At 45.9% G+C, this 27,323-nt stretch overlaps 1 protein-coding gene across 1 annotated transcript in view; it reads left to right on the forward strand.

The window, feature by feature from the left end:
• GALNT14 (polypeptide N-acetylgalactosaminyltransferase 14) overlaps positions 1–27,323 on the forward strand; it is a 64,321-nt gene that overhangs the window by 32,381 nt on the left and 4,617 nt on the right. The window contains exons 3-13 of the mRNA XM_042820718.1: positions 2,531–2,629; positions 10,331–10,398; positions 12,115–12,180; positions 14,074–14,195; positions 18,188–18,275; positions 18,924–19,008; positions 19,828–19,931; positions 22,284–22,410; positions 24,305–24,397; positions 25,631–25,714; positions 26,598–26,742. Coding sequence (XP_042676652.1) covers positions 2,531–2,629; positions 10,331–10,398; positions 12,115–12,180; positions 14,074–14,195; positions 18,188–18,275; positions 18,924–19,008; positions 19,828–19,931; positions 22,284–22,410; positions 24,305–24,397; positions 25,631–25,714; positions 26,598–26,742 — 1,081 coding nt within the window. The remainder of the gene's footprint in view (positions 1–2,530; positions 2,630–10,330; positions 10,399–12,114; positions 12,181–14,073; positions 14,196–18,187; positions 18,276–18,923; positions 19,009–19,827; positions 19,932–22,283; positions 22,411–24,304; positions 24,398–25,630; positions 25,715–26,597; positions 26,743–27,323) is intronic.

The following is a 27,323-nucleotide window of genomic DNA, read 5'->3' on the forward strand; positions in this document are numbered from 1 at the left end:
GAGGTGCCCTCAGCTGTAGCAATGCCCAAGTTTGGGATTTTGCAAGAGGTCGTTGCAGCTCCTGGGATGTAACAACTTCAATTTTGAAATTATTTCAAATTGGAATGGGAAATAAACCTCAGAAAAGTGAAACTTAGCGTTAAATGAAAGCTCAACTTCTTGGCTTCTGGGATAAAGGCAGAACAGTCTGTGTGTGTGGATGCTCTCTCTTGGGTGGTTAGAGCCCCTCCAGCTTCACTGAGCAACTACAGCTCCCACCTTGCAGGCTGCTGCACATCCCTGCTAGCACTTGCAGTGCTAACACTGCTCCCCAGTCCTGCTGCAAGACTTTAAAATTCAATTTTAAATGACTTCAGCCTGTAAGTTCATCACACTGCAAGGTTATTACATTTTTCGTGGGGTTATTTAGTTTTTTAAGGAACAATCTTAAAAAAAAAATCTTTCAAACTTTCTGTCTTTGTTTCCTGAAAATATTGTGGGTGGGGTTTTATGCTTCTTTTTTTTTCTTGTTGGCAGTTGGGTGACCTATGAAATACCATAAGCAGCACAAAACATTTATCCAGTGACAGCCTGAGGTAGCACAGGCAGTTCTTAGCAGGTTTATTTTCATTATTACAGCAATTTTAGGGCTGCATACTGCAATTTGCACTTGCAGTGAGGTATTAAATTGAAATTACCCCAGATGTAATTGTCACACAAAATAATCCTGGACATGGTGGATTTAATGCTTTTCCAAGCTGTGGTTTTTATTACCCAAGCAAGTGCCAAAAAACCACTTAAGCTGAAATCTGCTTTCTCAGGAGCCGGAATGTGTAGCTGTTGTTAAAATGGGGGGGGTGAGATGCAGGAAGAGGGCCAATGGGAGGAAACAAATGTCGTGTAATGCGGGGTGTGGAAGCAGCAGTGGCCATTGCCTACGCAGTAATGGCAGCGCAGTCATCCATCCCATCTTTGGGATGTTACAAGCCTCATTGAACAGAAGTTAGGGGCGAGCCATAGAGCTGGTGACCAAGCTTTGGATGTGCTCGTGAATGAAGTTTGAGTGCTTTCTGCGTGCATGAGGTCTAATTGGGCTGACACAGCACAAACAGATCTGGAGTTTTAAAGACAAGTTGCCTTGCACAGGGAGCTCTCAGCACATCGCTACGGGCTCAGCTGGTGTGCAATATCCCCAGCTCTCCCATGAGTGGCTGATACATACCCTGGAGCATTATTTATTAGCTTCTTAACTAATGTAGTAACGTATTGATGGCTCGGTATTTTCCACCCTCTCTTGCTCTTCTCCTGAAATAGCTTCCCTTGTTAGCTACGCAGACTCCCCCGCCTCGTGCTGGAAGTGAGTGGAAGGACACACAGCTCAAAACAGCTGGGAGATAATTGTGTATAAATAGCACACGGAGAGCGACTGGTGCCGTCTGTCACCACAGCTCTGCAGAGCAAGTGAGAGCCTCTCCTGTGCACAGAGCAGCAAGAGCAGTTTGCTTCTTGTGATGTCAGGTTGGGAAAACTCAGCTGCAGTGCATTACTGAACGATGCAAGGGGTCAATGAGATGAGTAGCTTAGAATCATTAAGATTGGAAAAGGCCACTAAGGTCAAGTCCAACTGCCAACCCTTCCCCACCATGCCCACTGACTGTGTCCCTCACTGTCACATCTCCATGTTTCTTGAACATTTCCAAGGATGGTGACTCCTTGGCAACCTGTGCCACTGTCTCACCATTCTTTTTGAGAACAATTTATTCCTAATATCCAACCTGAACCTCCCCTGGCACAACCTGAGGCTATTATTTCTTGTCCTGTCACTGTTATGTGGGAGAAGAGGCCAACCCCACCTCACCACAGCCTCATTTCAGGTCATTGTAGAGGTCAATAAGGTGTCTCCTGAGCCTCCTCTTCTCTAGACTGAACAATCCCATTCTATCAGCTGTTCCGTATAATGCTTGTGCTCCAGACCCTTCACCAGCTATAGTGCCCTTCTCTAGACACACTCCAGCATCTTGATGTCTTTCTTGCAGTGAGGGGCCCAAATTGAACACAGCACTTGAGGTGCAGCCTCACCAGTGCCAAGTACAGAGGAATGATCAACTCCTTAGTTCCTATGACTGCACTATTTCTGATACAGAAGGGCATGGCCTGGTGCTGGTTAGTAATTCAGAAACATATTTTGCTTCTCTGAGATGTAGCTTTGATGGACGAGGGTGTTGCCACATGGAGCAATGTTATCAACGCTTCTCCTGCATGCAGTGTGGGCGTGCACCTTTGGGGTGCTTTGAGGATGGACATTGCATTATAATTGGATGAATGATGATTTTTTGGGAGGTTGGTGATTGTGTAGTCATGAGAAATATGGCTAGGTCAAGCGAAGGCAGGATTTGGAAAGCGTTTTGAGTGGAACAATAAGAAAGCAACAACTGAGTTAGTGCGTGCTGGAGAACACTCTGCTCTTCTTGTGTTCATGACGTCCCACCTTGGATTTCAGCACCTGAGCCTTTTTCAGCACCTTCAGCCCTTTTCCTCTTTCTCTCCATAGGTGTACAACTCTGCGCTACCGCCAGGATCTCCCTCCCACCAGCATAGTCATCACCTTCCACAATGAGGCCAGGTCTACTCTGCTGAGGACCATTCGGAGGTAAGAGCTCTCTGTCTCCTGAAGCATAGTCGTAAATGCTTTTAGAAAGGGTGAGTAGGCTTGAGCTTTCTGTGAAGAAAGGCAGAATGTGCCAGCACTCACTGCAGCAAAGTGAATAGACCCACCAGCTATGAGCACAATTACCAGGGGAAATTAGCATGAAATTTGGTCTCTGAGAAGTAGGTTTTACAGAGAGGGGCTCGGGAAGCAAGTAGCTGTGCTTGCTTTTCCGGTCTAGTACTGGGCTGTCTGAGAGGAGAAGCAAAAGATTATTACAGAGCCTGGAATAACAGTTTTAAATGCAGCTGGGTACCAGTGCTCAGCTCTGTGCTGTCCCTGTTGCCTAGGGGTGGTCATCATTCTGCAAATCTGCTCTGGTATTGCTGCTTGAGCTTCTCCACTGAGCCATCCAATGCCAGAAAGGCTTTACTAATTGAGAAGCTCTCATAGTACACATGCAGACAAGATTTTCAAGGATAGTTTCTGTTCTCTTCTGGGTGCACTTTGGAATGCTCTGGGAACGTGGCCATTCTTTAATTTGTCGGTTTGTTCTTGGCTGGATTTTGCTGTAGTCAGTTAGAGACAAAGGCTTCATTTTCACTGCAGAATTTAAAAATCAGTGTTTAATCCCAGCATGTGCCTTGCTGCACTTGAGGGAATATATAATGAAATGTGTCCATCACACCTTTGAGAGGCCTGTGTCCAGGTCTCAGCTGGTATCTTCTTTTAAGGAAAGTTCTCTGCTGTCTGACAATAATAAACATTTCACAGCTATGTTCCATGCTCACATAGTGAAGACTTGGTTAGCAACAAGCTGTAGGCTCTAAGGTTGTGTAGATACATAGGGGTAGCTCTTGTTTGCCAAGATTTCAGCCCTGACGTGTTCACCGTCACATCCTGAATGAGCACTCCTCTAGAAGCAGCATCCATTCTCAGGTGGGTGCACTCCATGCCACAGATGAGTTTGACAGTCCTAAAATTGAATTCCTGCTTTGCTTTATGGTTTTCTGCCCAATCCCATCTCCTTCAATTCACACTTAATAACCTATTACTGCTTTCTCTGTCTAGGGTGACTGGATTTTGGGTGTGCACAGCACTGACACTTCATATTATGTACCAAGTCCTTCATGCTGAACCTTTTCTTTTACATTTACAGTGCCCTGCTTGGGGCTATCATCTTCCAGACTCCACTGTAACAGGGATGGCAAAGCAAAGTCAAGCACAGTCCTCTAGAGCATCTATAACGTGGGAAGTGTGGGGACAGACTTCAGTCTCATCTCTCCCATACCTTGGCACTTCACTCTGCTGGCAATTATGATCAGGAATGATTCTGCCACATGCGAGATGTTAGACATTATGCCTGGTTCCCTCTGCCTCTCTGTAGTTGCCATGCTGTGCACTCATGAGCTGACCTTTAGGAAATAGCACTTTTTCTCCTAATTCCTGTGGTTTGGAGATGACCTTCCAGCAACAAGTTTTCCTGTTTTCTTTCTGGAAACAGCACTCTGGGGTTTGCTGTGATCCCTCCAGCCCTTAGTAGCAAGTCTTCCTTGTGACATGGCTCCTGCCTTGCTCCCCTCTGGCCATGACTGTGCTTGTATTACCATCTCTCTGCCTGTGGTTGGACCCAGCTGAGAGTTCATCTGCCTCTTCATCCTCTGTGAGTTCATTTGCTGTGCCTTCTGACTGATCTGTAGAAGCAAATGCTTAGTTTAATTAGGTCTTCCAGATAACTCCATCCCATGGTGGCTGTAACAGCATGGATCATTTTCCATTGGCCAGACAAACAAACCATGTCCTCCTGTAGCTGCTTCATGCCTTTTGGAACAGTTTGTGACCAAGTACCTCAAAACACTGCCAATCTCTGCATGCAGCCATTGTCCCCATTCTCATCACTACATCTCCATGCTGCACTCTTGATATAACCCAGGTGGCAGGTGAGGAACGGAGAGGTGATTGTTGGAAGCTGGTGGAAGATTTGCAATTACACACCTGGTTTCCTGAGTGAGTTAAGTTTCCCCCTCTGCTGCAGAATGAACGCTGCCTATTAACCTCAGTTGCAGGAGGAAGGAATTGTGCAGAGGGTGATCGTTGGGCTTGTCCAAACCAGGGCACCAGGGAGCACTTCTCACAGGACCGTGTATATAAGAGGAAGGATGGTGCTATTCCTATAGCAACAAGCTGTAGGCTCTAAGGTCATGTAGATACATAGGGGTAGCTCTTGTTTGCCGAGATTTCAGCCCTGCCGTGTTCACTTGCGATCCCAAAAGCCCCACATGCACTGAGGCTGAGGTGCATACCAGGTTCTGTGGTTGCACTTGGCTCCTGATAGAGATGGCAATGCTCTAGCCCATGACGCAGAGATGCCAGCATGCAGCCTCTGCAGCAGCCCTTACACCAGACACGTCACAGGCGTTTGCTACACTTTGCTGATGAGCCATTTGCGTCATCCAAACTGCTGAGAAAAGCCAGCAGGCTGTGTGGAATAATGGATTAATTAAAGGTTTTGTGATCCTTTCTCTGGCCATTTGCCAGTTGGAAGAATGAGAAAAAAAAAACAACAAAAGCTAAGCTAATGGTATGCCCAAATCTCTGCAAATGATGTTGTCAGCATCTGTGAATGTGTATGCAGCTATGCTTGCTATACCTGAAAGTGCCCAGGTAGTAAGGACTGAGTATCATAACACAGAAGAGAACTGTCCAGAGGGAAAGAGATGGTGAATAGCAAAATGGTTCTTCACATTTGTGGAAACTACTGCTGGGTTCTTATTGGAGCTGCTCACTTTTGTAGTGACCTCGAGTAAGTCTCTTATTTTGCATCTGTGTTCAATTTCACTTGTGTCCAGCTCTGAGGCTTATTGCAATAAAGGTGGTGACTCGTCAGTAGCATGGAATGGGACTGCATGTGTAAACCCCAGGAGGAATGAGGGGAAGAAGCAGCCATAAGAGACCCCTTTTAGGGATAATTTCAGTGTCTTTTTCTCCTTCTCTCTCCACCCTTCTCCACTGAGGAGATTGATTTATTCATATATTTATTCCTCAGATTTGCAGCTGGAGACCTCAGAGCAGGAACAGGGAGGCTTCATTATTTACCTTGTTGCTGACAAACCAAAGCATGTCCTTTGGCAGGCGTCCCAGTGCGAGTGCTGTGAATACCACATCCAATATTTAGATCCCTAATTAGAGGGTAGAATATTACACCTGTCACTTTCCTGGTGCTTTCAAGAAAGAAGGGTGATGCTCTGCACAACCAACACCTCACTCCTGCTCACGTGCAGATACCTTGCCTGCATTCCAGTGCTCTCAGAACAGGGAAATAGCAGTGCCAACACCTTCTTCCTCCAACAGCATGTAGCACTGTACAGATTCTGTGCCATAACTGAAGTGAGGCTGATTAAAGGAGCAAAAACAAGCCAGGTGTTGCTCAGAAACTGTATAATTAGCACTTTGGGGTATTTTATTTATTTATTTATTTATTTATTTATTTTGCTTAAGCCCTGGACTTTTTTTTTTTTTTTTTTAATTTGCTAATCATCTCTCACAGTGACTAAGTACACAGTGCCAAGAGCACTTTTACCTTTTGATGTTAACATAAGAGAACTCTTGAATTTCAAAGAGTGTGGTGGGTATTTGAAAGAATAAAATGTGAGAGCTGCAGTGTAATCAAAGCTCATTATGGTTATTCTTGGTGTGATGTCTCTCTACCTCCATAATTAGTCATTTTCATTTATTGAAGCAGTTCATTTTGGTGAGCGTTTCCTCTCCTTGCTCTCATCCTGATTTTGATAATTGTGACCTTTGGTCCCTCCAGGGCTCAATTTTACTCCCAAAGGCTTTCTCTCTGTCCTTCTCCCTTCTCTTTTTATTTTTCCCTAAGTCCCACTGTGTTGCCATGGAGAGAATTAACAGGTTCAGAGGTTAATGTCCACAAGCCACCTCTGCAAAGCAACTAGTGTTTTGGGTGACCAAAAAAGAAAAAAAAATGCCAACCTTCTGTCAGAGAGTTTGAACTGCTCTGTGAAAACACTTTTTATGAGTCGGGATGAGATTTGCATGGGTAGATGTTTGAAATGGGAGTTCTTAGATCTGATGCTTGTCTTTAGGCAGACTGGAAAGGATCTGAACAAAATGTTGGGGAAATTTTTTACTGAGAGAGCGATGAGGTGTTGGCATGGGCTGGCCAGATGTGCATGTGCATGCCCCAGCCCTGGAGATGTTCATGACCAGGTTGGATGGAGCCTCGCCAGCTTGAGCTGGTGTGCCTGTTTTAGTGGTTGGCCACTCTGCCTGTGGAACTGCCTGTGTTGGAACTGGATGGTCTTTGAAATCCTTTCCAACCAAGCCATTCTATGATTCTATAAGATGCTGAGGAGTAGAACTGGATTTGTGAAAACTTAGTGTGAAATTCTGCATGGTTACAGCTGCATAATATCTGCTCAATCCACTGAAACAAAGAACATTTCCATACTAACTTTGCAAGATAATTCAGCAGAGAATCCATTCTTAATGAGTTGAATAAGCTTAAGCACTAGAAGCCGTGATTTTTTTTTGTATTGAGAGTGGTTTAAGAAAGAAAGTATTGTGCTCTTGAGCTCCACAGAACTTAAAAGCTATTTTGATTTGCTAGAATATGTCCATCACTGCAGCAAATCTACCTACGTTTGATTTCAGGGAGAAGAAAATCCATAAATAATGGAAGGACTTCAAAGCACTATAATATTGTCTTGGGATTTTACCCATATAAATGCAAAAGAAAAAGAAAGTACACACACACACACGCACACACACACACACACAAAGGAAGATAAAAATATAGAATAACAACAACAAAATCAAAGCTAAGCAAAGCTCCATGAAGTAGAAAAGCGGGTATTAGATTTTTAAAAATGCTTTGTAGACTGTCCTTAAAAAATTCCCCTAATGTCAAAAATGTGAAGGATTCAGTGTCTCTGTTTTCCAGTTCTTCCTGAAGAAGGTAGAAAATGTGATGGAGATGTGAATTTGGCTTTGCTGGAAAGCCATTTGGGGCTTGCCAGGTGGCTTTGGACATACTGGCAAGGGTGGTAATGAGTCCAAAGCCCACAAAAATCAGTGAACATCAGGTCCCTTAAAGCTGTGATAGATCTCTGGAACACACTCTTCAGAACTTTCTTAGTTGGGCTTTAGGATGGTGTCACTCCTCCAAATCAACTGAACAGGGTTAATCACACAGGGAAAACAGAGGCTTCTAGTTGACTAACTTAAGTTGGGGTGATCCATGCTTGGAAGATGTGCTCCATGACTAAGTGGTAAACTTGCTGGAGTCCCAAATTTTAGATAGCTGCAGTTAACTGGAAGAGATTCCACCACACCTGTGGCACCCTTTATGGAGACTGCATGAAAAATAAAAGCAGGGGGTGGTCAACGGCAAAGCCTTCAGCTGTGAAACCTGAAGCACGTGAGAACTTAGTTTTGGGCAGGGAGCCCCAAGGTGAGCAGAAGATGCCCAGACAGGATAAAGCGGTGACCACCACTGCTGAAGGTGTTGTGCACAGCATTAGGGGCACCCTCTCCAATGTATGGGGTGGCAACCTGAAGAACAGGGTTTGTCCCAGGCTGCTGGCACTGCAGGCACTCCTTGAAAGCTGTCCCTTCTGGTTCTTCTTTCATAAATGGGTGCCCTGGGGTAATTTTTCCAGTGCACCAAACACTACTAAGTGCTCAGATCTGCAAATACAGCCCAGTGTAGTGGCTTTCACTGACTTATCCTTACAGACATCACCTGCCTGTAGAGTTCAGCCCCACGTTGCACTTCTGGTAGCCAAAGCTGCATAGGAGGCTGGGTGGATGCAGGCTTTGGATATTCACGCTACTCACTCCTCCCCACTTCCACTCTCAGCAGGCTGTTTGCTGGCTTTTTTACAAGGCTGCTATTTTTTTTCCTGCGGGTTTCACCAAGTTAGCTTTCCAGGCAATCAGCGCTTGTTAAATATTCCACTGAGCGTGATATTGCTCTCCTGTCTCTCCCTTGCTGACTCTCAGCTGTGGTAATTTGCTGAATTCAGCTGTCACATATGGGGATATATATATATATATATATTTTTTTTTTTTTTTAAATAACAAACCTATTAATAATAATAATTAAAACATACTTGACAGGTGGGAACAGCAGGTCTAACTGGCTCTGTGTGCCCTAGCTTTCTTTCCCCCCCTCCAACCTTAATGAGAGAAATGTCTGAAGCGTGGGAATTAGTGGACGTGGTGGCGATGCATTGATGGTTGGACTAGATGATCTTAGAGGTCTTTTCCAACCTTAATGATTCTATGATTCTTTGAAAACTATGGCTTTTGTCCAGGTCCTGAAACTGGATGAGGCTGAGAATATGTTTCCATAGTCACTGCAGGGAAAGTAGTTCTGGGCTTGGAGGTTGTCCTGGTTTTGGCTGAGATAGGGTTAATTTTCTTCATAGTGGCTGGTGTGATGCTGTGTTTGAGGCTTAGGAGAAAAACAATTTTGATACGCACGGATGTTGCAGTTGTCGCTGAGCTGTGCTTGCATGCTTGCACAAAGTCAAGGACTTCCCAATTTCTCCTACTGCTCTGTCAATGAAGAGCTGGGGGCTCAAGGAGATGGGAGGGGACAGAAATAGGACAGCTGCCCCAGACATCCATGGGGATGTCCCATACCATATGGCACCATGCAGTCCTTTTGATGAACGTTTTCAGGTGTCCAGTGCTGTGAGACCACCAAGGTCCCTGTGTTTCCTGCCTTCTGCAGCACTCCCCAGAGGTCTGGAATAGGAACACAGTTTTCCAGATTTTCCAGCTTTTTGCTGGGGGTTTGGGAGCCTGAAAAACTGGGGAAACCTGTTGATCAGAGTTTTCATGTGGCAGTGTCTGGTGTTACTAGTGTCCAGACACAGCATTTAAGAGATTTTGGGAAGCCCAGAGAGCAGTGCTTCAAGAGCTCAGCCTTAACCCTTGATAGCAGTAGGATTTTACATATGTATAGTTCTGCTGACTTCTGTGCTGTGCTTGACAGGGGAAGATCAGGTCCAGTAATTTTAATGATAATCCCCAAAAAACCACCTTGATATAATTAAGGGAGGTTGTAGCTTTCAGATACACCTTGCAGTGATTGTACATGTGGAGGGACCTGTAGACTACATCTTCCAGCTTTTCTTTCAAGGAGCTGGAGGGCTACAACTCTGTTCTTATCCTCTCTGCAACCCTTGAAGCACCACTAGGTCGGTGATAAAAACGATTGCCCTGCCATGGCTGTGAGCTGTGTCATGATGTTTTTAGCTGGGCTATTTTCTCTGTGTTGTCCTGGCTGGCATTGGACGCCATGTCATTTACCCAATTAGAGATGTGAAAATGACAGAAAGGGAATTTGGTGCAACATGCATGTATATGAAGCCTCTTCCTCCAGGTGTTCTGGGCTGCTCTCTTTTGCTCACCATGGTGATAAGGGTGAATCCCATCTACTTCCCAAGAATATCAGATGCTTAGCTGTTGGATTAGGCTGCAGGCAGCTGATAGCTTGGCAACGCAGGTTACTGAAGGAGAGACCAGTTTCTGGGTCTTCTCTTATATACTCTTTCTAGAAACACAAGCCTGGCCATTCTTTTGCAAAGACTGGTTCCCAAGCTTTTCTTTGCCATCTTCTGGGCTGATGAGTTGGTCAAACGCTGCCAAAGATTTTCTCTCTCTGTCTTTTAGTGTGATGAACCGCACCCCAGTGCACCTCATCCATGAAATCATACTGGTGGACGACTTCAGCGACGATCGTAAGTGACTCCCTGTTAGAAGTGGGCTGCCCAGCTGAAAGGGGTGGTGTGAGGTCCAGATTTTTGCTGAGAGAGTTTGTTGGGAAGAAAGGAAATGTAAAGCTCTGTAGGTGCGGGTAGGAAATCCTGTTGCCCCACGTCTGCATAGCTATGTGGAAAATTCAAATTCTGCATGATCAAATTTGTTCTAAGGATAATAATACAGGAAAAGCACATGACAAATCATTTTTATGCCTAGTAGTTGTGAATCTGATCCATACCTAGCTGTATTGTGCTGAAGGTATGATTGATCTGGCTTTCAGCTGCAGCCAGGAGCAATTTTGGGCTCATACCACTGGCACTTGGGCATGCATCTGCTCCCTCCATCTTTCCCACGACTATTTGGCCCCCTAGCATATACTCTGCACACATTTTTGTAGATGGCCAGAAGCTCCTGATTGATTTTCACTGCCGTAAACAGTGGAATAGGATTTTCTTCATGAGCTACCAATTTCTGAAATGCCTCACCTATAGTGCTGTATATGACACAGCCCACATCCTCTTGCTGCTTCCTGCTGGTTAATAGGGTGACTCCGGTGAAATCAATAGGTCCGATCTCCAGCAGACGTCCATAGCTGAAGCCGTGAGCTCTCAGGGAATGACCCTGGTTGTCTTCAGCTAAAGAACTTGATGGTGCAATGAGCAAATGGAAGACCCAGCTGCAAAGTAAGCGCCCAAAGAAAAAAAAGTCTTAGGCATGAAAAGGATAAGGCATTACATGTTGATTGAGTGAACTGTGGCTAAATCGGTACCACCTTGTAGGATGTTAGGAATAGATTTCACAACAGACTACTTACTGGCCGTCTATCTCTGGCATTGATGCCTTGCCTGGGAATCAGCAAAACAGTGGCCAGCAGGGCTGTGGTGAGTTTGAGAGCCACTCCAGCAGATTGGAGGCTGAGCTGGGCAAGTCTGGGAACTTTTTGCTGCATGAAATCAGCTCTTCTCAGCTGTCTTGCATCTGGCCCCTTCTTTCCTGTGATAGTCTGAGCCTCCTAGTATATGTTTTGCATACATTTACATAAAACGTATGCATTTGCATAATATGATATAAACACATGGTCAGTTTTCCCTGCAATCCTCTCCAAGCAACAGGTGCTTTTATCTCATGCCCAGTGGTGACTTATTTCTCACCACTGTCAGCCTCAGAATATTCTGAGTTGGAGGGGATCCACAAAGGTCATGGTGTCCAACTCTTCGGCCTTTTGTTCACTGCAACACAGTTGTTCAACCTGCAGATGGCACATGCATGTGAGTTCCCACTATCCCCATCAAGTTTCCATTGTATGTATGTACCAAACTTCTGCTGCCTTTATTCTTTTGCTGCATGCAGATAACCTCAGCTCCATGTATAAGTTGTGGTGGATGTATCTGCAAATAAAAGATTGTTGGAGTAGGAAAAATGTGTTTGGAGGTGCATGCATGGGGTGTGAGTTCAGAGTGCTGAGCTGGGTGTTCCTGCCCATGTACTCAGCCCAAGTAGTGCTCAGTCTTCCTCTCCCATGCTGATGGAAAGTCAGCCAAGGAGCAATGAAGGCAGCTGCAAATGGGATCACAGGACCTCAGGTCTGGATGGTCTTGGGGCTGTTGCTGGAGCTGCTGCTCAGGGTGTTGGGGCCATTTTTGTTACCACCCGAGTGCTGATGGGTGATGTTGCTTCCCTCTGTGTTTCCAAAGCTGATGACTGCCGCTTGTTGGCCAAACTACCCAAGGTGAAATGCCTGCGGAACAGACAGCGTGAAGGTAAGGGCCAACATCCTGAACCCCGACTCACCCTGGTCATCCTGGCCTGGGTGAGGAACCCAGGCTTTGGGAGATGAGAAAGTGATGGAGCGGGTGGGAAGAGAAGGCAGCTATTCCAGTGGATGGAGCACACAGGGAAAAGCACTGATAATAAGAGACATGAGAGAGGGCTGGGAATTGGTATGGATTTTACCCCCCTGTCCCTGAAAAAAAAAAAAAAAAAAAAAAAAGGGTCTATTAAGATATCTGAGATAGCTCAGCTATAGCTTATTACCCAGAAAATTAGAACAGGCAAAACAAAGCCTCCAGTCTTCTTTTTAAAGATGTTTGCACTAATGAAAGAGATGAGAACTGCTCCTGCTGCTTCTGCAGGAATTAAAAAAAAAAAAAGAAAAAAAAAAAGTAATTAATTATATTTTAAAGATTAAAAAGGGCTGTGTGGAGGATGGATGTATGCCTTACTGGGCTACTTCTTGCAACCTTTTGAGTCTGCTTCTCCTTCCCATCTTCCTCTCCTCTGTGATTTGGGTACATGCTCATATGCTTACATGGTCTTCCTCAGCACTGGATGGAGCTGGAGGTATTAGCACTGCACAACCTAGTCAGGATTTGTGAACACAGCCTGAAGGGCTTTCTTGAACCTGCTCATCGTTGAAGCTGTCTCCTTCAGGACCCCACCAGTATTTATGAAGGCACAGGGTGGATGCAGTGTCTACCTACAAGATCTCAGAATCCACACAGCAGAGAGCACTGTGGGGACAAACTGTATTGCAGGAGCTGACCTGGGCAGACATGGGATTGTTCCAGGTTTTGTTATCTCTGCCCCTCTTCCTCCTACTCAAAGACTGTTCCTTGGTCCTTTTCCTACACGGAATTTTAATATGAAAGTCAGTGACCTTCCATAAGGCCCAAAGGTGTGCCCCCCTGGCAACCCCCATCTCTTTCTATTTGCTGCTGTCTCACCTTACATTGCCCCTGTTTCTCCTTCATCAAGACGCCTTTCTCCCCTCGAACACCCCATATGTCCTTATGTTTGTCAGTGGATCATCCCCTTCCATTGCAGCTCACTTGAGAACTGGCTGCATGGCAGGAGAAGCGATGGAAAGCCAACTGATTTCTATATTACTAAATGGGTTTCCTGTAGAGTGTCTTCACTAACAGTGATCTTGCCAAAGAGACCAGTCTGAAATTCATATGGGCAATAATGGGCTTTCTGATCTCCCTCTTCTATTCGTTCTTTCCTCTCAAACTCATTTAGCAGTCCAGCTCCTAAGGACCATGCATTCACCATCAGGGTCCTGTTGAGCCAAGGTTTTTAGCACCTGGAGAGCAGATCCTCTTTTCTCAGCAGAAAAGATGTTCCCATTGAGCTGCAGGTTAGCAATTCCCAAATAGGTAATCAAAGAGAGGTGCAAGAGAGGCCTCAAAAGGTCCCACCCTCATCTCCTCACTAAGAGCTGTGTAGGGGGTTTAACACAGGGATTAGGAGCACTGGAAACCATGGTTCTACTGTGGAATTGGTCTCACCAGGTGTGCGCTGGTGATGAGTAAGGGAAAGACTTTAGGTTCCCTTCTGTCTTCTGAAGACATTCTGAAGCATTTCAAGTTCTGTTTTGCCCTGGAACAGTGGAGACAGTTACACATTTAAGGTTTGGCATGAATGCTATAAATTATTGATGCAAGTGGAACTTTTTATTTGCTTTGGTGACACTGGGAAATGGCTGGCACGGCTTGTGGTGCTGGAAAGGCAGTGATGAACCTGAACCATATTTTATCTGAATGGGATTTAGATGGGTCAAAGCCCTTGGGGGTGTGTAAGGAGCCTCCAGAAAGCTATGTGAGGATACTGCCCAGCCAACTTGGAGGAAGCTGATGTGGTGTGTCCCTGAACAGGTCTGATCCGGTCCCGCATTCAAGGGGCAGATGTGGCTCAAGCAGGAGTCCTGACCTTCCTGGACAGTCACTGTGAGGTGAATAAGGACTGGCTGCTCCCACTGTTGCAGAGGATCAAAGAGGTGAGTGTCCCAAGGGACCAGAATCACCCTTAGGGGATGTTCATCCCCTCTTCTCTCCTACTGGCCATTACCACCCAACTTTGTCCAACTGTGTGAAGGCATTTAATAAGAAAACAAGGAGTTTTTGGAGTGCCAAGTAACCTTTTCAGGTCTTTTTTGTGTCTTTGGGAGTGTGTGTGGTCAGGTGGGATGGGGTGTCTCCTGGGCAGTAGTTCTGTGACTTCACAAGCATGGATTGCGCCTTGAAAGGGGAATTGCTGCACTGGGATCCAGCAGGGTTTTTAATTAGGCTTATGTAAAAATGCTCAATGCCAATGATTTAAAGGAGTGACGGCTCCTTGAATAGGGGCCGAATTTAATTTCATGCAAATTAAGCACTAATAAATTGATTTAATAGGATTTAAATTCTGCTGATTTCAGAGCAGACAATGACACTCGCCTTTCACCCAGTCAGCAGCGCTAGCTGGATGTGCATGAGGAGGCTCAGTGGTGCCTTGTCACTCGAGTCAGCACGAGCCCTGTGCCGGCAGCCTGGGGCATGGCAGGGTGTGAGAAAACCTCTAGCTGTGGCATGGATGGATGGTCATGTCACTTTGCTGTGCCTTGTTCCTCCATTGCTATTCCATCTCTTGCTCCTTATTGCTAGTATTAGCTACTCAGTAATTTTACAGTTAGTGAATGGTGTTGATATAGGGGCAGCTGAGGAGTAAAAGGATGCAGCAAGGAAGGAAGCCAAGGCACTGGCTTCTGGAGAAATCTGAACAGCAGCAGGTTAGGGCCTATCGTTGGGCAAAGGTTGTTGGTGTTGCTGGCACCCTCAGCATAGAATGGGTCCCAACCTCAGTTAGAAGGCTGTCCCATCGTGCTGCTGGTAAATAGTAATGGAGTGAAAATGGCATTTTTGTGTTATTGGCCACAACTCCTGTGGAATTTCAATAGCATGAGCTGTGAAACCCAACTTGAAAACCAGCTTTCTGATGCGGCTTTGTGGGGTGGATGAATCTAGATACCGTTGCAACTTCTTTACAGGGATTTTGATGTACCGTAGTAGCAGTGGTGCCATTACATCTGACAGCCAGCATGGAAAGTATTTCTGAAAGGGTGCTTTGCTTCCGTTTAGTCCTGCTTGTTTGCTTTTTAATTGCTTGTAGATGCAGCAGGATGAGGGCAACAGGTCCTTGCTTTCCTCCTGCCCAACCCCCCTGCACCTGTCCTGGCCATCAGGGTTACATAGTGATCCATGGGCTGTATGACATGTTACTGCTGCCACCTTCAGGCTGTGCCCAAGAGACAGGTCCCTGCTGCGATGAGGATTATCCTTCTTACAGGAGCATTTTCTTACCATGTCACAGGTAGGATGAGTCAGTTTGGCTCTGGAGTTTCAAGTAAGACAGTAGAAACCACCTTGAGCCAATGCTCTCCCATCACCAGTCACCCTGCGAGTTGCTTTGCTTTTTCTTTCTCATGCAAAGAGAAGAGAGAAGGCCCAAGAGCTAGTGAAAGGGTCGGAGTGGGCAAAGGTGCAGGCATGTTCCTGCTTCAGAGGTGTGTGGGTCTGTGCCCAGGATGGTGCATGTCCAAAGAAACCACAGCAGCTGTGGCTCTTTTGCAAAAACATGTTTGTGAGTGTATGACTGTGAGTGTGTGGGCACATCTCTTTTGTTTTTACTTAGGGAACAAATATATCTGAAGCCATTAACGTCACATTTCAACTGAATAGCATGGCTAAGGCTATAATTATTGAGACTACAGTATTTTTATGGTATGAATCAATGAGCATACCTCAAAACCGGATTCGTTAACACTGGTAGGATGAAGCAGTGAATGGTGACCTCCCACTTCCAGCTCCTACAAGTTGGTGCTCTCCTAGGGTAGAGGAGGCAGATGAGGGGCAATCTTACCTACCTTACCCTCTCTCCTCGCTCTTTTTGTTGACCATTGGAAGGAATGGGTGGCTGCCACAGAGTTGCAAGACAAGCTGTAGTCATTGTCCTCTATTGTCCTCTACTGTTAAAACATGTTACTTTATTTTAAGGAAGTTTTTAGAGTTTTGTGCTGTTTGTTTAGTTTCATAATGTTTTTTGTTTGAAATATACACTGAAGAAATGCATTTTTACATTTTTGAGAGTTTCACATGAAAGAGAATTGAAGATTTGAATGTTGTGGATATTAGCACGTTCTGGTATGGCAGCAATCCTAAATTGTAGAGCAAGTGAAAACCAGAAGGTTGGAGCTACCTATATTAAGATCTGGTGTTCAGCCCCACGTAAATAACAGCAGCAGCACTGTGCTCCTGAGCACACAGTGCTTTTTGTTTGAGGATCAGAGACACCTTCATGGAATGTGAGCAAATATAAATGTCCTCGTTATATGGCAGGGAAAGTGAGTCATGGACAGGGCTGAAAGTCAAACCTTTGCAGTATTTTAGGCAGTCAGAAGGTAAAGGGGATTTTCCTGTAAGAAGCTGTGTCACGTAATGAGCAGGAGTGGAACTGAAACTGGGAGTGAATGTGGGCTCATTAGAAGTGCTCACTAGTAAGTTGCTTGAGGTGCAGTTTTTAAATGACCAGATACAATCCATTCCCAGTGCTGTGCATACAGTAATTGCTATTCTGCTTCCATTGTCTTTGTTTAAAGCCTTACCCTGCCTTCAACCAACACAAAGGGTGTGCTGAGCAGTGCCACAGTATGCCTGCAATGAAGGGGTTTTGGCTGAGCAGTGTGCTGGCCAAGAACCAGCAAGATGGGCAGTGTCCTTGCTGGGGTGGGGACAACTCTTTGTTCCTCCACACCATGGCCTGTGTTGGTGTCCACATGGGTGGACAAGGACAACTAGAAAAGCTCTGATGGTTTCATTGCTCTTGTGTGAGTGGCTTGTCTCTGGGCTGGAGCTCCTTCACACAACGTGTGGGTGCAGCAAACTTCGCTGCTTTGGTGGGTTGTTTGCCTTGTACAGGTTGGCCAGGTTGGATGGGTCCTGGGCAGCCTGAGCTGGTGGGGGCAGCCCTGCCCATGACAGGGCATTGGGGCTGGATGGGCTTTAATGTCCCTTCCAACCCAAGCCATTCTGTCATTCACAGTCTATGATTCTAAGTCCCCAGCACAGCTTGTAGCATTCGGTTCCTTCTTCTAGCTTCTTCTAGCTGCACTCGAGTGCTTTCTGTTAGGAGCATTTTCTAAAACAAAGCTTTTTCAGAGAGTGAGAGCAAGGGTATGCGTGCTCAGATGCTTTCCTCTGCATAGCTGTGAAAAATGTTTTGATCTGGTGAGGGTGAGAGCTTGAAGTTTGAGGTATAATTGGAGTTTGGGATTTTTGAAAAGGAAAAGGGAGATAAGAGAGCAGCCAAAGCTGTCAGTCTTCCTCCTGTAGCTGTTTTTGTTTGTAACTGTTTGTATAAGTTCTTTGCCCATAAGAAGATGCTAATTAAATCACCACCAACTATTTAAAATAACTTGCAGTTGTTTCTGTGTTGTTGTTGTTGTTGTTTTAACCCTTTCGCATCTCTGGCAAAACTACAACTATATCCCCTTAATTTGTGCATTCAACAATTTCCTGTGATTACACAGTGTGGTTATGCTGCTTGGCCAGTTGTGGGGTTTTTTCCTCATTTCAAATGCCCATTTGTTACCTGACTTTTGAAATTCAGTGAAGTGTACTTGAGGGAGGTGAGAGGGGAATACACCAATGAATGTGCAAAAGGCAGGTAGGGGTTTGCATCCTGCAGAGGCTTTGCTCTGCCCAGCTGCCCACCTGCTCACCTTCTCTTGGTGACTTGCCCTGAAGCTCCTCTGCTACCATTCAGTCGTGGCTTGAATTGTTGTGACTGTGGAGGAGGCAGTGATGGGCACATGTCCATAACAAGCCACCAAACCACCAAAATTACCACTGAAGTTTCCATCTGCTTGGTGGATCCGAGAGACTGGGCCACCCATTGGCCACTTGCTGAATGGTGTGATCTGAAGTCACAGGTCCTTTTGTTTCTGCTTTCCAGGACCCCACACGGGTGGTCAGCCCTGTTATTGACATCATCAACTTGGATACTTTTGCCTATGTGGCAGCTTCCTCAGATCTCAGAGGCGGTGAGTGAGCACCACGGGCCATGTCCCATAGTATAAGCGTGGCTCTGAGCTGTGCTGTGGGTTTCAGCTATCCTGCTCAAGGTGTATCTGCACTCTTCAGTGCTCCCTGTGCCATTTTCAGGCTGGCTTAGAGATGGCGTGAGGATTATTGTTTGCTATAGTGGAAAAAGTAATCAGGCAGGATAAAGGGTCATTTCAAAACCACCCTTTGCAGCACTGTAAGCCCAGATGCTGAAGAAATGGGGGATTTCTAGGCAAAAAACAGAGGATGCAACTGTAGCACTTATTAGTATGCTTGTGCTATTTGTAGCATGCAGTATCCATGACAGTGTGCATCTGTGTGCATTGGGGGACAAGGATGCCTTCTAAGAGCAAGGTTTCAACAGCAGATTTAATTCTGGCTTTTCCTGCTTTTCATGTGCTTGACTTTGCAATTGTAATGCAAAGTGTTGTTTCTCTTTCAGATGTAGTATAAAATACATTAGTCATTGGACTCCTTTCCCAAGAGCTCTATCTCCATTGGCTTGAGACATTTAAAAGTGAAAAAAATTTCATCCAACATGGATTCTGTAGCCTAATGGATTGAATTGCTTCCTAGTCCATGCCCATTTCTAATTTCCCTAAGGTATTTCTCTGCACTGGTTTTAGGTTTTGACTGGAGCCTGCATTTCAAATGGGAGCAGCTTTCCCCAGAGCAGAAAGCCAAACGACTTGATCCTACCAAACCCATTAAGTAAGTCAAGAGGGGAAAGTGGAATGTGGGTCAGGACAGGCACCTCATCCCAAACGGAGCCCTTTTGCCTATATCCCCAGCTGTGAAGTGTTATGGTGTATGGTAGAGGGGAGATCTGGAGCTGGGGTGCTCAGGGCTCCAGGAAGCTCATAGGAGTGCAAAGCTCTGCTTGCACTCATGCAGGGTACTGCAGAGACTTCCTCGGTGCAGCAGCCTGCACTGAGGCATCCTGAGTGCCTGTGTCCCATGAGATGAGCACATGAGGATGAGACTTGTCCCAGCAAAGATCAAGTCTCTTCTGGGTCTGCTCTCCCCTCCTCCCCTGTGCCATCTCAGCACAGCTTTTCTTAGCTCATCCAAAGAGTAAAAAATAGACCTGTTTTGAAACACAGACCAAACAGCTAGCAGTGGCTTTTAAAAAGCCCTTCTGAGCTGGCTCTGTCCTGCCCTCCCCTCTGGAATTGTGCTCTTAATGGGCTGGCTGCAGGCAAAAAAAAATCCTGTGAGAGTACCATCATGTGAATAACCCACCAAGCGTTAAGTGCATTTCTGATGCTGAAGCCTGCAATCAGGGCTGTGAACTTCAGGCTTGTAGGAGTTGTGCTGATGGATGCATTAGCCAGTCATTAAATGCCAGGCAATTTATGATTGACAGCAAAATACTGAGGCAGCTGAAAGAAAGGCTTTGATGCTTTTTGAGGTTTACTGTTCTCATTTGGTAAGAAGGAAGTACACAGTTAGCTGATGATGGAAGAAGAGGCTAAAGGAAGAGCTTCTTCTGCACATCTAGGCACTTCTCTTGCTTCCCTGACCCTGCAGGACTCCCATCATTGCTGGGGGGCTGTTTGTGATTGATAAAGCCTGGTTCAACCACCTGGGGAAGTATGACAACGCCATGGACATCTGGGGCGGGGAGAACTTTGGTGAGTCACCCTTCTTCCTCCCACCCTTGCAAGATTGGTTCTATTTCCAGAGTCATGCCAGGTAGACATGACATTAGTTAGGGCTTTGCTTTGAGTGCTCTGCATGGTTTCCCTCACTTACATTCGTGGCTTGCAGTCTCAGATGGGTAAGAGATCTACAACCATGAACGGTGGGCAATGAGGAGTTGCTTGGGGCGTAGGACTCTCTGCCTTCCATGATCCTTTGATTTTCTATAGGGAAATATCCTGAACAACAGAGTTCTCAGCTTTAGTGCTACCAGCAAATGAGAGCACACCACACATACTTCCCTGTTTCTTCCTGATCCTATTTTCTCAAAAATAAAGCTAAGATGTGTCTTATTCTGATGTCTGATGATAGATAGCACTTCAAAGCCATGAATCGAGGCATCGGTGCCTCCCTAAATTTGCAGAGTGCCTGCACCAGTAACTTTAAGGGCACAATGCAGATTGGTGTCAGGTATCATGTCTCCTTATCCTGGATTGCTAAGAGCTTCATCAGGCCAGACTGTTCTCACTTTGCAGCTGCAGCAATGCTGCAGATCAGAGCAATAGACTGCCTCTGAGAAGAGGAGGAGACACTTGATGTCAGAGAGGCAGATCCAAATCTGGCTTTAATAGCTCACACCTCTGGGGAGTACAGCTAGCAAGGAAGGCAAAATCTTCTTTCTTAACACATATAGCAGTGCTGTCAGCCATCCAAGGGAACAGATGCTGCTGCTTTGCAGTATCCCACCCTCTGCCTGGCACTGTTGTTTGCTTCACACACCTTTTTGCTCCAGCATATTTTATTTATTTATATCTCATTGCTCAGTCGTTTTGCTCTTCCTCATCCTTTCTCTCTGTGAGTGGGTGTGTTGGCACTGGTTTGACCCAAAGCATCTGCTCCTCCAAGGAACCAAGCAGGGACTGACTGCAGCCCTCCTGCCTTCCTCGTTGGTTCAATAGCCCAAAAATAGTATCCAAGAAGGGAACTGTAGATGTAAAGATGTGCTGCCTCTGACCTGCTACACAACTCTGCTTGTTGCTGGTCTCCAACAGCAGCCAGCTCCAGGAACAGCAGTTCTCTCCAGGAATCTCAATCCCAGCAGCTCCTCATGCATGCTTATCGCTCATCCTATGTGGCACCATGTGGTGAAAAGGAGTTCGTGGCTTTGGAGCAGGCACTTTTTCTGTTTAGCTCTCTACTACCAACAGATCACAAAACAGGACATACAGAGCTGCAGAAGCCTTTATTTCATTTCTTTGTGCTGGTTTTAAGTATGACTGTCTGATGATACAGCTGCGGATTCATAGCTTCCCAGCTGCTGGGACCAGACAGACCCTGTAGAGCAGCCGTTCTGCTGGCTGTGCCACCTTGCAACTGGGATCTCATCCAGCTCCCTGCCAGGAGCCCTGTAACTTTTGGTGTTGATCATGAATCATGCCACAAGCAAGCTGTCCTCTAACCGGGCCGCACTGAACAGCCAGGGAGCAGCTTGGGGGCACCAGAAGATCTTACCCATACTGATAATTTTTCCAGATTTTTGGAATAATCCTTGTCACTGACCTCAGCTCCTGCAAATGTGTGCATCTTGTTGATCCGCAACATTAGTATATGTGCTAGGCAAGGTAAGATCCTGCTCTTTTGGGGGCAGGTGATGGATGCTCAGAGCTGTTCACTTTGTACAACCAGCCTTAGAGTCATAAAGATAATGACCCACTGCTGTCATCATTAATGCACAGAATTCATGCCTCTCCAGTAATATTAGCAGTCCCATGAAAGGAAGTTGCACTAATGTGGGCAGTACAGAGGTCATTGTGGGAGTGCAAAACTGCAGGATGGTTCTCCAGTGTGAACAGGGCTATATGTAAAGGGACTCCTTACTGTGATAGCTCTGTGCTGCAAACAGATTTTGAGTGTGTGAACTTCAAACAGATTGCAAGAAGCTTTAAAGTACACTTTTACAAGAGTTGAGCCTATGAAAGCCCCTATGGTAGTTGATTTACCTGTTTAATATGGCAGAGGATGAAATGAGAGGTAACACCATATTCAGACTGCTTTAAGGCAAGAGGGTATGACCTCAAGTTGTGCCAGGGGAGGTTCAGGTTCGACGTTAGGAAAGATTTCTTCTCAAAAAGAGTGGTAAATCATTGGCAGAGGCTGCCCAGGAAGGTGGTGGAGTCACCATCCGTGGAGGTGTCCAAGAACTGTGGAGATGTGGCACTGAGGGATGTGGTCAGTGGGCACGGTGGGAGTGGGTCAGCTGTTGGACGTGATGATCTTAGTGGTCTTTTCCAGTTTTGACAATTCTATGACAGAAACACAAAATGCTGAAGCTGCCTCTCTTGTAGAAATCTCCTTCCGTGTGTGGATGTGTGGAGGTAGCCTGGAAATCATCCCCTGCAGCCGTGTTGGACATGTCTTCCGGAAGAAACATCCATATGTCTTTCCAGAGGGGAATGCCAATACATACATCAAGTGGGTGCTTGGGGTTTGCTTCATTTTTGTGGGAATAATAAGCTGCTGCCTTGCAGGGAGGTGGGGAGGAAAGCTAGATTGAAAAAATGCAAAATACCCATGGGCAGGAATCTCCTGAGCCATAGTGAGCTGGTACAACTGTCTCCCTTAGGATTTCTAGAGTGTTGAGAATATGACAGAAGTAGGACACCGACGCGGTTCCTTTCATCACCACAAAAAAGAAGGGACAGGCTCTGCAGCTCTCTCAGCCCTAGCTACCGCAACAGCAAATGTTTTAGACACTAAGGTCATAAGAAAACATTTATAATGCCCTGAAAGCAGGCTGTCAACCATATCTGTCAGTACCCAGTGACCTTAGCCTGAGGCTGAGCGTGACTTAGCTGAAACAGAAAATATGGCTCCCGGTGCCTCAGCAAGGAGCAGACAGATTGAGTAGGAGCGCGATGGGCTGCACCTCCCAGCTGAAGGAGACCTGCTCTCACACCCAGGAACAGGGACTGAATCCAGTGATGAAATAATGGCTGAGGTGGATTAAAATCCAGGAGGGAGCAGGTGAAGGGAGCAGTTGCTTAAGATGGGAAGGATTTCCTCCTCTTTTGGAGCTCAAGGATGAAAGCTGTTCCTTAAGTAAAGGACAGAGTAAAACATCAGAGGCACTCAGACATAATGCAGAGTTGTTTCCCAGACAAACTGCTCTTGTATGAACTTAGACACCAGGTGTTCCTGTTAGAGTCAGTTTCCTGGTATTTCACTGAGCCAACAGGATTTATGAGGACTTAGGGTGTTGCAGCAGGGTTGCCACTGACCCGATCCCTCTGCAGCTCACCCATGCGTTGCTTATGACAGCAATGTGGGAAGAGTGAAATCAACACCTCCCAGTTACACCTAATACAACATTTCCAGCAGTGTTTGGGGCAGGATGGGGACAGTTGAGCGTGCTGAGATAACCCTGCCACCTCCCTTCAGAAAGACAGAGAGGCACAGACTGAGAGGCACAGGGTAGGAGAAGGGCACAAATCTGGGTCACCAAGGGATACTCTTGTTTTAGTTGTGAAAGAAGACTCTTGCAGATAAGGCTGGATGTGAGCTTTGGGTGGGCCTGAATCAACACCAAGCAAGTCTTGGTGTTTGTTCCCATGTTTCCTGTAAAACATTCTGAGCTCAGGAAGGCAGGCAAAAATATCCTGAGTTATGCAGAATGCGAGATCCAAATGTAGGCACTTGACAACCATCTTTTGGACAAGAGCACTTAAACTACTGCAGGAAAACGGGAAGCACCGTGGATCAGCAAGGGGTTGAAAAGCAGTCTGCAGAAATGTATCCACAGGATTTCAAAGCTGAGTTGTGGTTAACCTTCTGATATCTCAGACTCAAACTTAATGCAGAAATATGTGGACTGAGTGGAGAAGCAGCTTCTGGTAACTCCATGATGCTCCGTGGTATTTTCGATTAAACAGAGATGTTAACTAAAAAAGCAGGAGAGTTCTTACAGGAATGACACAAATGAAATATTTACTTTCAATCTTTGGCATGTCTCGTGCTGGTTTCCAGAGCTCAATCCCATTCACAAAATACAACCTCGAGCCTGCCTGCCTGGGAGATGGGGCTTAAGAGAAAGCACACTTCTGGGTGTGATGGATGCAAGACATCCAGCGAAGCCTGAGATGGTGAATTCCTCACCCAAGATGTGGCAACTTAGGGTTGGTGCTTGGAGAAATGGGTAGGACGGGGAACTTCTCTGGTAGTGAGGGCAGGACACAGGTGGTTTGTGTAAAGCCATAGACAAAATTGGGGTTGGGAGGAGAGCATCTTGGAAGAGCTGAGCCTTTTAGAAAGTGTGGGCATCACCTCAGAGGCTTCCTTGGCATCAGCTGTCTTTCATTGCCTCCTTCAGAAACACCAAGCGCACTGCAGAGGTGTGGATGGATGAGTTCAAGCAGTACTACTATGCTGCCCGGCCCGCGGCCCAGGGGAGGCCATATGGAAAGTAAGTGTCCTCCCTGCTGCCATCACCCTGCTGCAGGAAACCTGCCGCGTTGCTTCTGTTAATTTTGTTGTTTAACAAAATTAACGCTGAATTAAATACTAATGGTAGGCAGAAGCTAATGAGCAGAGTGAATGAAAGTTATAAACGGGTCATATGTGGTACTAGTGTATCTCGATGAGAGAACCAAGTTATGATAAGGGAAACTTCCTCTGCCCATGTCCTGCCCTTGGTGTGGGTACAAGTACTTCAGATCCCACAGCAGAGTTTGGGAGAAAGTCCAGAGGTCTTGCTAGCAGTTGAAATGCAAGAAAATAATCAGATTTTGGACGTGGCAAGGTGTTATTGGAAAGGAGTGAGTGCTTTATATTTAGGGAGTTTGCCATTCATCCTTTGAACTGTCAGAAACATCTCCATATCAGGAAATGTGTATGTATTTGTGTTTGTTTCTCATTTTCTTATACTCTCTCTTTCTTTAGAAGATTTCCTTTGGATCACAGCAGAGTACAAATCCAAACTAAAATTCATTCTGGCTACTCTTCCATTTCCATGCTAAATAAATTGCAATCCCAGAGATTAACCTATTTCCTCTGAATTTGTATCCTCTTCCCATCCTTCAGCATGGGATGAAGTAACAGCTCTCACATGAAGGTGCAGGAAAGACAAACTATACTAAAGGAAGGACTGGAAGTCATACCAGCTCCATACCAGCTTCAGCTGGCCCAAAGAGGAGCTGATGTTTGAGAAACGCTGCTCTGCAGTATGATACTTCAGCAGCAGAAGTTTAACCTTGATTAACATAAGAATTATATTGCCATGTGATTAACTTCTAGTGACTGAAAGCTGTATTTAAGTGCTTCTGTGAATCAAGGCCTTCTGTAGTTCTATAAACTAAGAGTAATTTATAATAGCATATATTAACTTCCTAGCACATTGCTATATTAAATTAATGCTTTCATTGCATATAATAGATAATATACATTGGTTTCTAATCATTTTTTAAATAGCTGTGCTTTTCTATAGACTTTTTCATTGCCTGAACTCCAGGCTCCTTGTTAAAATGGCAGTATGTCATCGTGGCACTTTACCATGTGAGATCTCCAAAGAGACAGATATCATGCAGAGGACAGCAGGAAATAGCGCTGCTGATGCTCTTGTGTTTGCTGCTTGTGCATATCTGTTGGATTTTGGGGGGCCTTGGGTTTCACCCTCATGATCTTCATTGTACCTTCACAGCATTCAGAGCAGAGTGGAGCTGCGGAAGAGGCTGAAATGCCACAGCTTCAAGTGGTACCTGGAGAACGTTTACCCTGAACTTCGGTATGAATGCCTGATCTCCACCAGGAAGCCCCATTCCTGCCGACCCAGAAAGTTCTCCTTCCTTCCAGTCCCACATCTCCCTCTTGCCCAGACACTGGCACCCCACCTCCTCCCTTGGGCTTTGCAGGAGGGCATGCTGAATTTTGTCTTCATTTTCAACACCGCCTGTTCATGATGTAATGTATTTTGTTTGTGATCCTGCTTTCCATAAGCAGTCTTAGCTATGGATTTCCGTGGTGCAGGATCTTGCTGTTATCAGACTCTCAGTGCCAGGAGTTGATAACATGTATTTGGGTGATTCTGGCTTACTCTTAGCCTGATGCTTTCATTAATATACACTTCCTCAGCTGCAAAATAGTCCAGAAACGATTGCACCCAGTCTTGCAGTCACTGCCAGGAGTGACATAGAAAGGGTGCGCAATCTCTGGAGCTGCCTCCAGGGACCTGCTGATGCAGTGACTGAGTACACACTTACAGTGTGAGAATGATTTAACTGCTGTTTTCTGGCTTTTTTGCCAAGTGTGGCACTGCGTGGCAGCATTGAAAAGGAATGCCAGCACTGTGCAGTCATTTTTTATACAGTTTCCCAGTCCTGTAGGCTGAAAGCTGACCGTTAGCCTGCTTACAGTCCATTCCTTGCTCCTCTGTTTGCCTTGCACAGTTATTTATTATTCCCCTGTCAAAGGCTGATCATCCATCCCTGAATGCTGCTTCTGCAGTGTCCCTGGCCATGTACTACTTGTGGTAGTTTCTTGCTGAAACAGATCTCACAAGTCCTTATCTGAAGGTGAATGGTATGGCAACAACTTCTTCATCCCATTCCCTTGGAGCACACTACTTGCCAGAAGGAGTAGGGCCGTTGTTTTTCACACTGTTCCCACAGGATTCCCGAGGAACTGCTATATCAGACTGGGATGATCAGGCAAAGGCAGAGCTGCTTGGAGTCACACAAATCTGAAGACCAAGAGCTACCCATCCTGAGCTTAAATCCTTGTATCACCAGCAAAGGCACAGCAGCAACAGCACAGGTAAGAAGGCTGGAGAGTCAGGCTCTGTGGAGCTACGGGCTTCCTGCAGGAGGTGGGGCAGTCATTTAATCTCTTTGTGTCTCAATTGTCTACACAGAAGAAGAGGGAACTACTTTCCTCCTACATTTTTTGCTGGCCATTTGGATAGGCAGTCTTTGAGGTAGAGCATGAGAGGGTTGATCAGAGCTGGGACCTTGCTTGTCACTGTCCCTTGAGACAGTGCATACCTGCTTTAGCAGGGGGCTTGGACTTGATGATCTCTAGAGATCCCTTCCGACCCCTACAATTTGGTCATTCTGTGGCAGCAGATCCAAGGTGATTCCCTCAGTTTACTAAATCCCTCAGTTGGATTTACCCTGCTGCCTTTGCTGAGAGGTGCCATTCAACCTTGGTAATCCACCTCGCTTTGCTGGTGGCCGTGGGCAGCAGCAGGGATTGGGGCAGAAACCCCAGTATAGGCTGGACCACCTATTTCTGCTAGCCTGAGCTGAGATCATGCTGCTGCCCATCTGCAGAGATCAGAGGAAGACAAAGAGAACTATAATTTCCTCTCATCTTTCAGCCTAATTTCTTTCAAAATG

This window comes from Centrocercus urophasianus, unplaced genomic scaffold, assembly GCF_019232065.1.
Source record: "Centrocercus urophasianus isolate 14NV4802_14NV808 unplaced genomic scaffold, USGS_Curo_1.0 seq_10, whole genome shotgun sequence".
NCBI classification, from domain to species: Eukaryota; Metazoa; Chordata; class Aves; order Galliformes; family Phasianidae; genus Centrocercus; species Centrocercus urophasianus.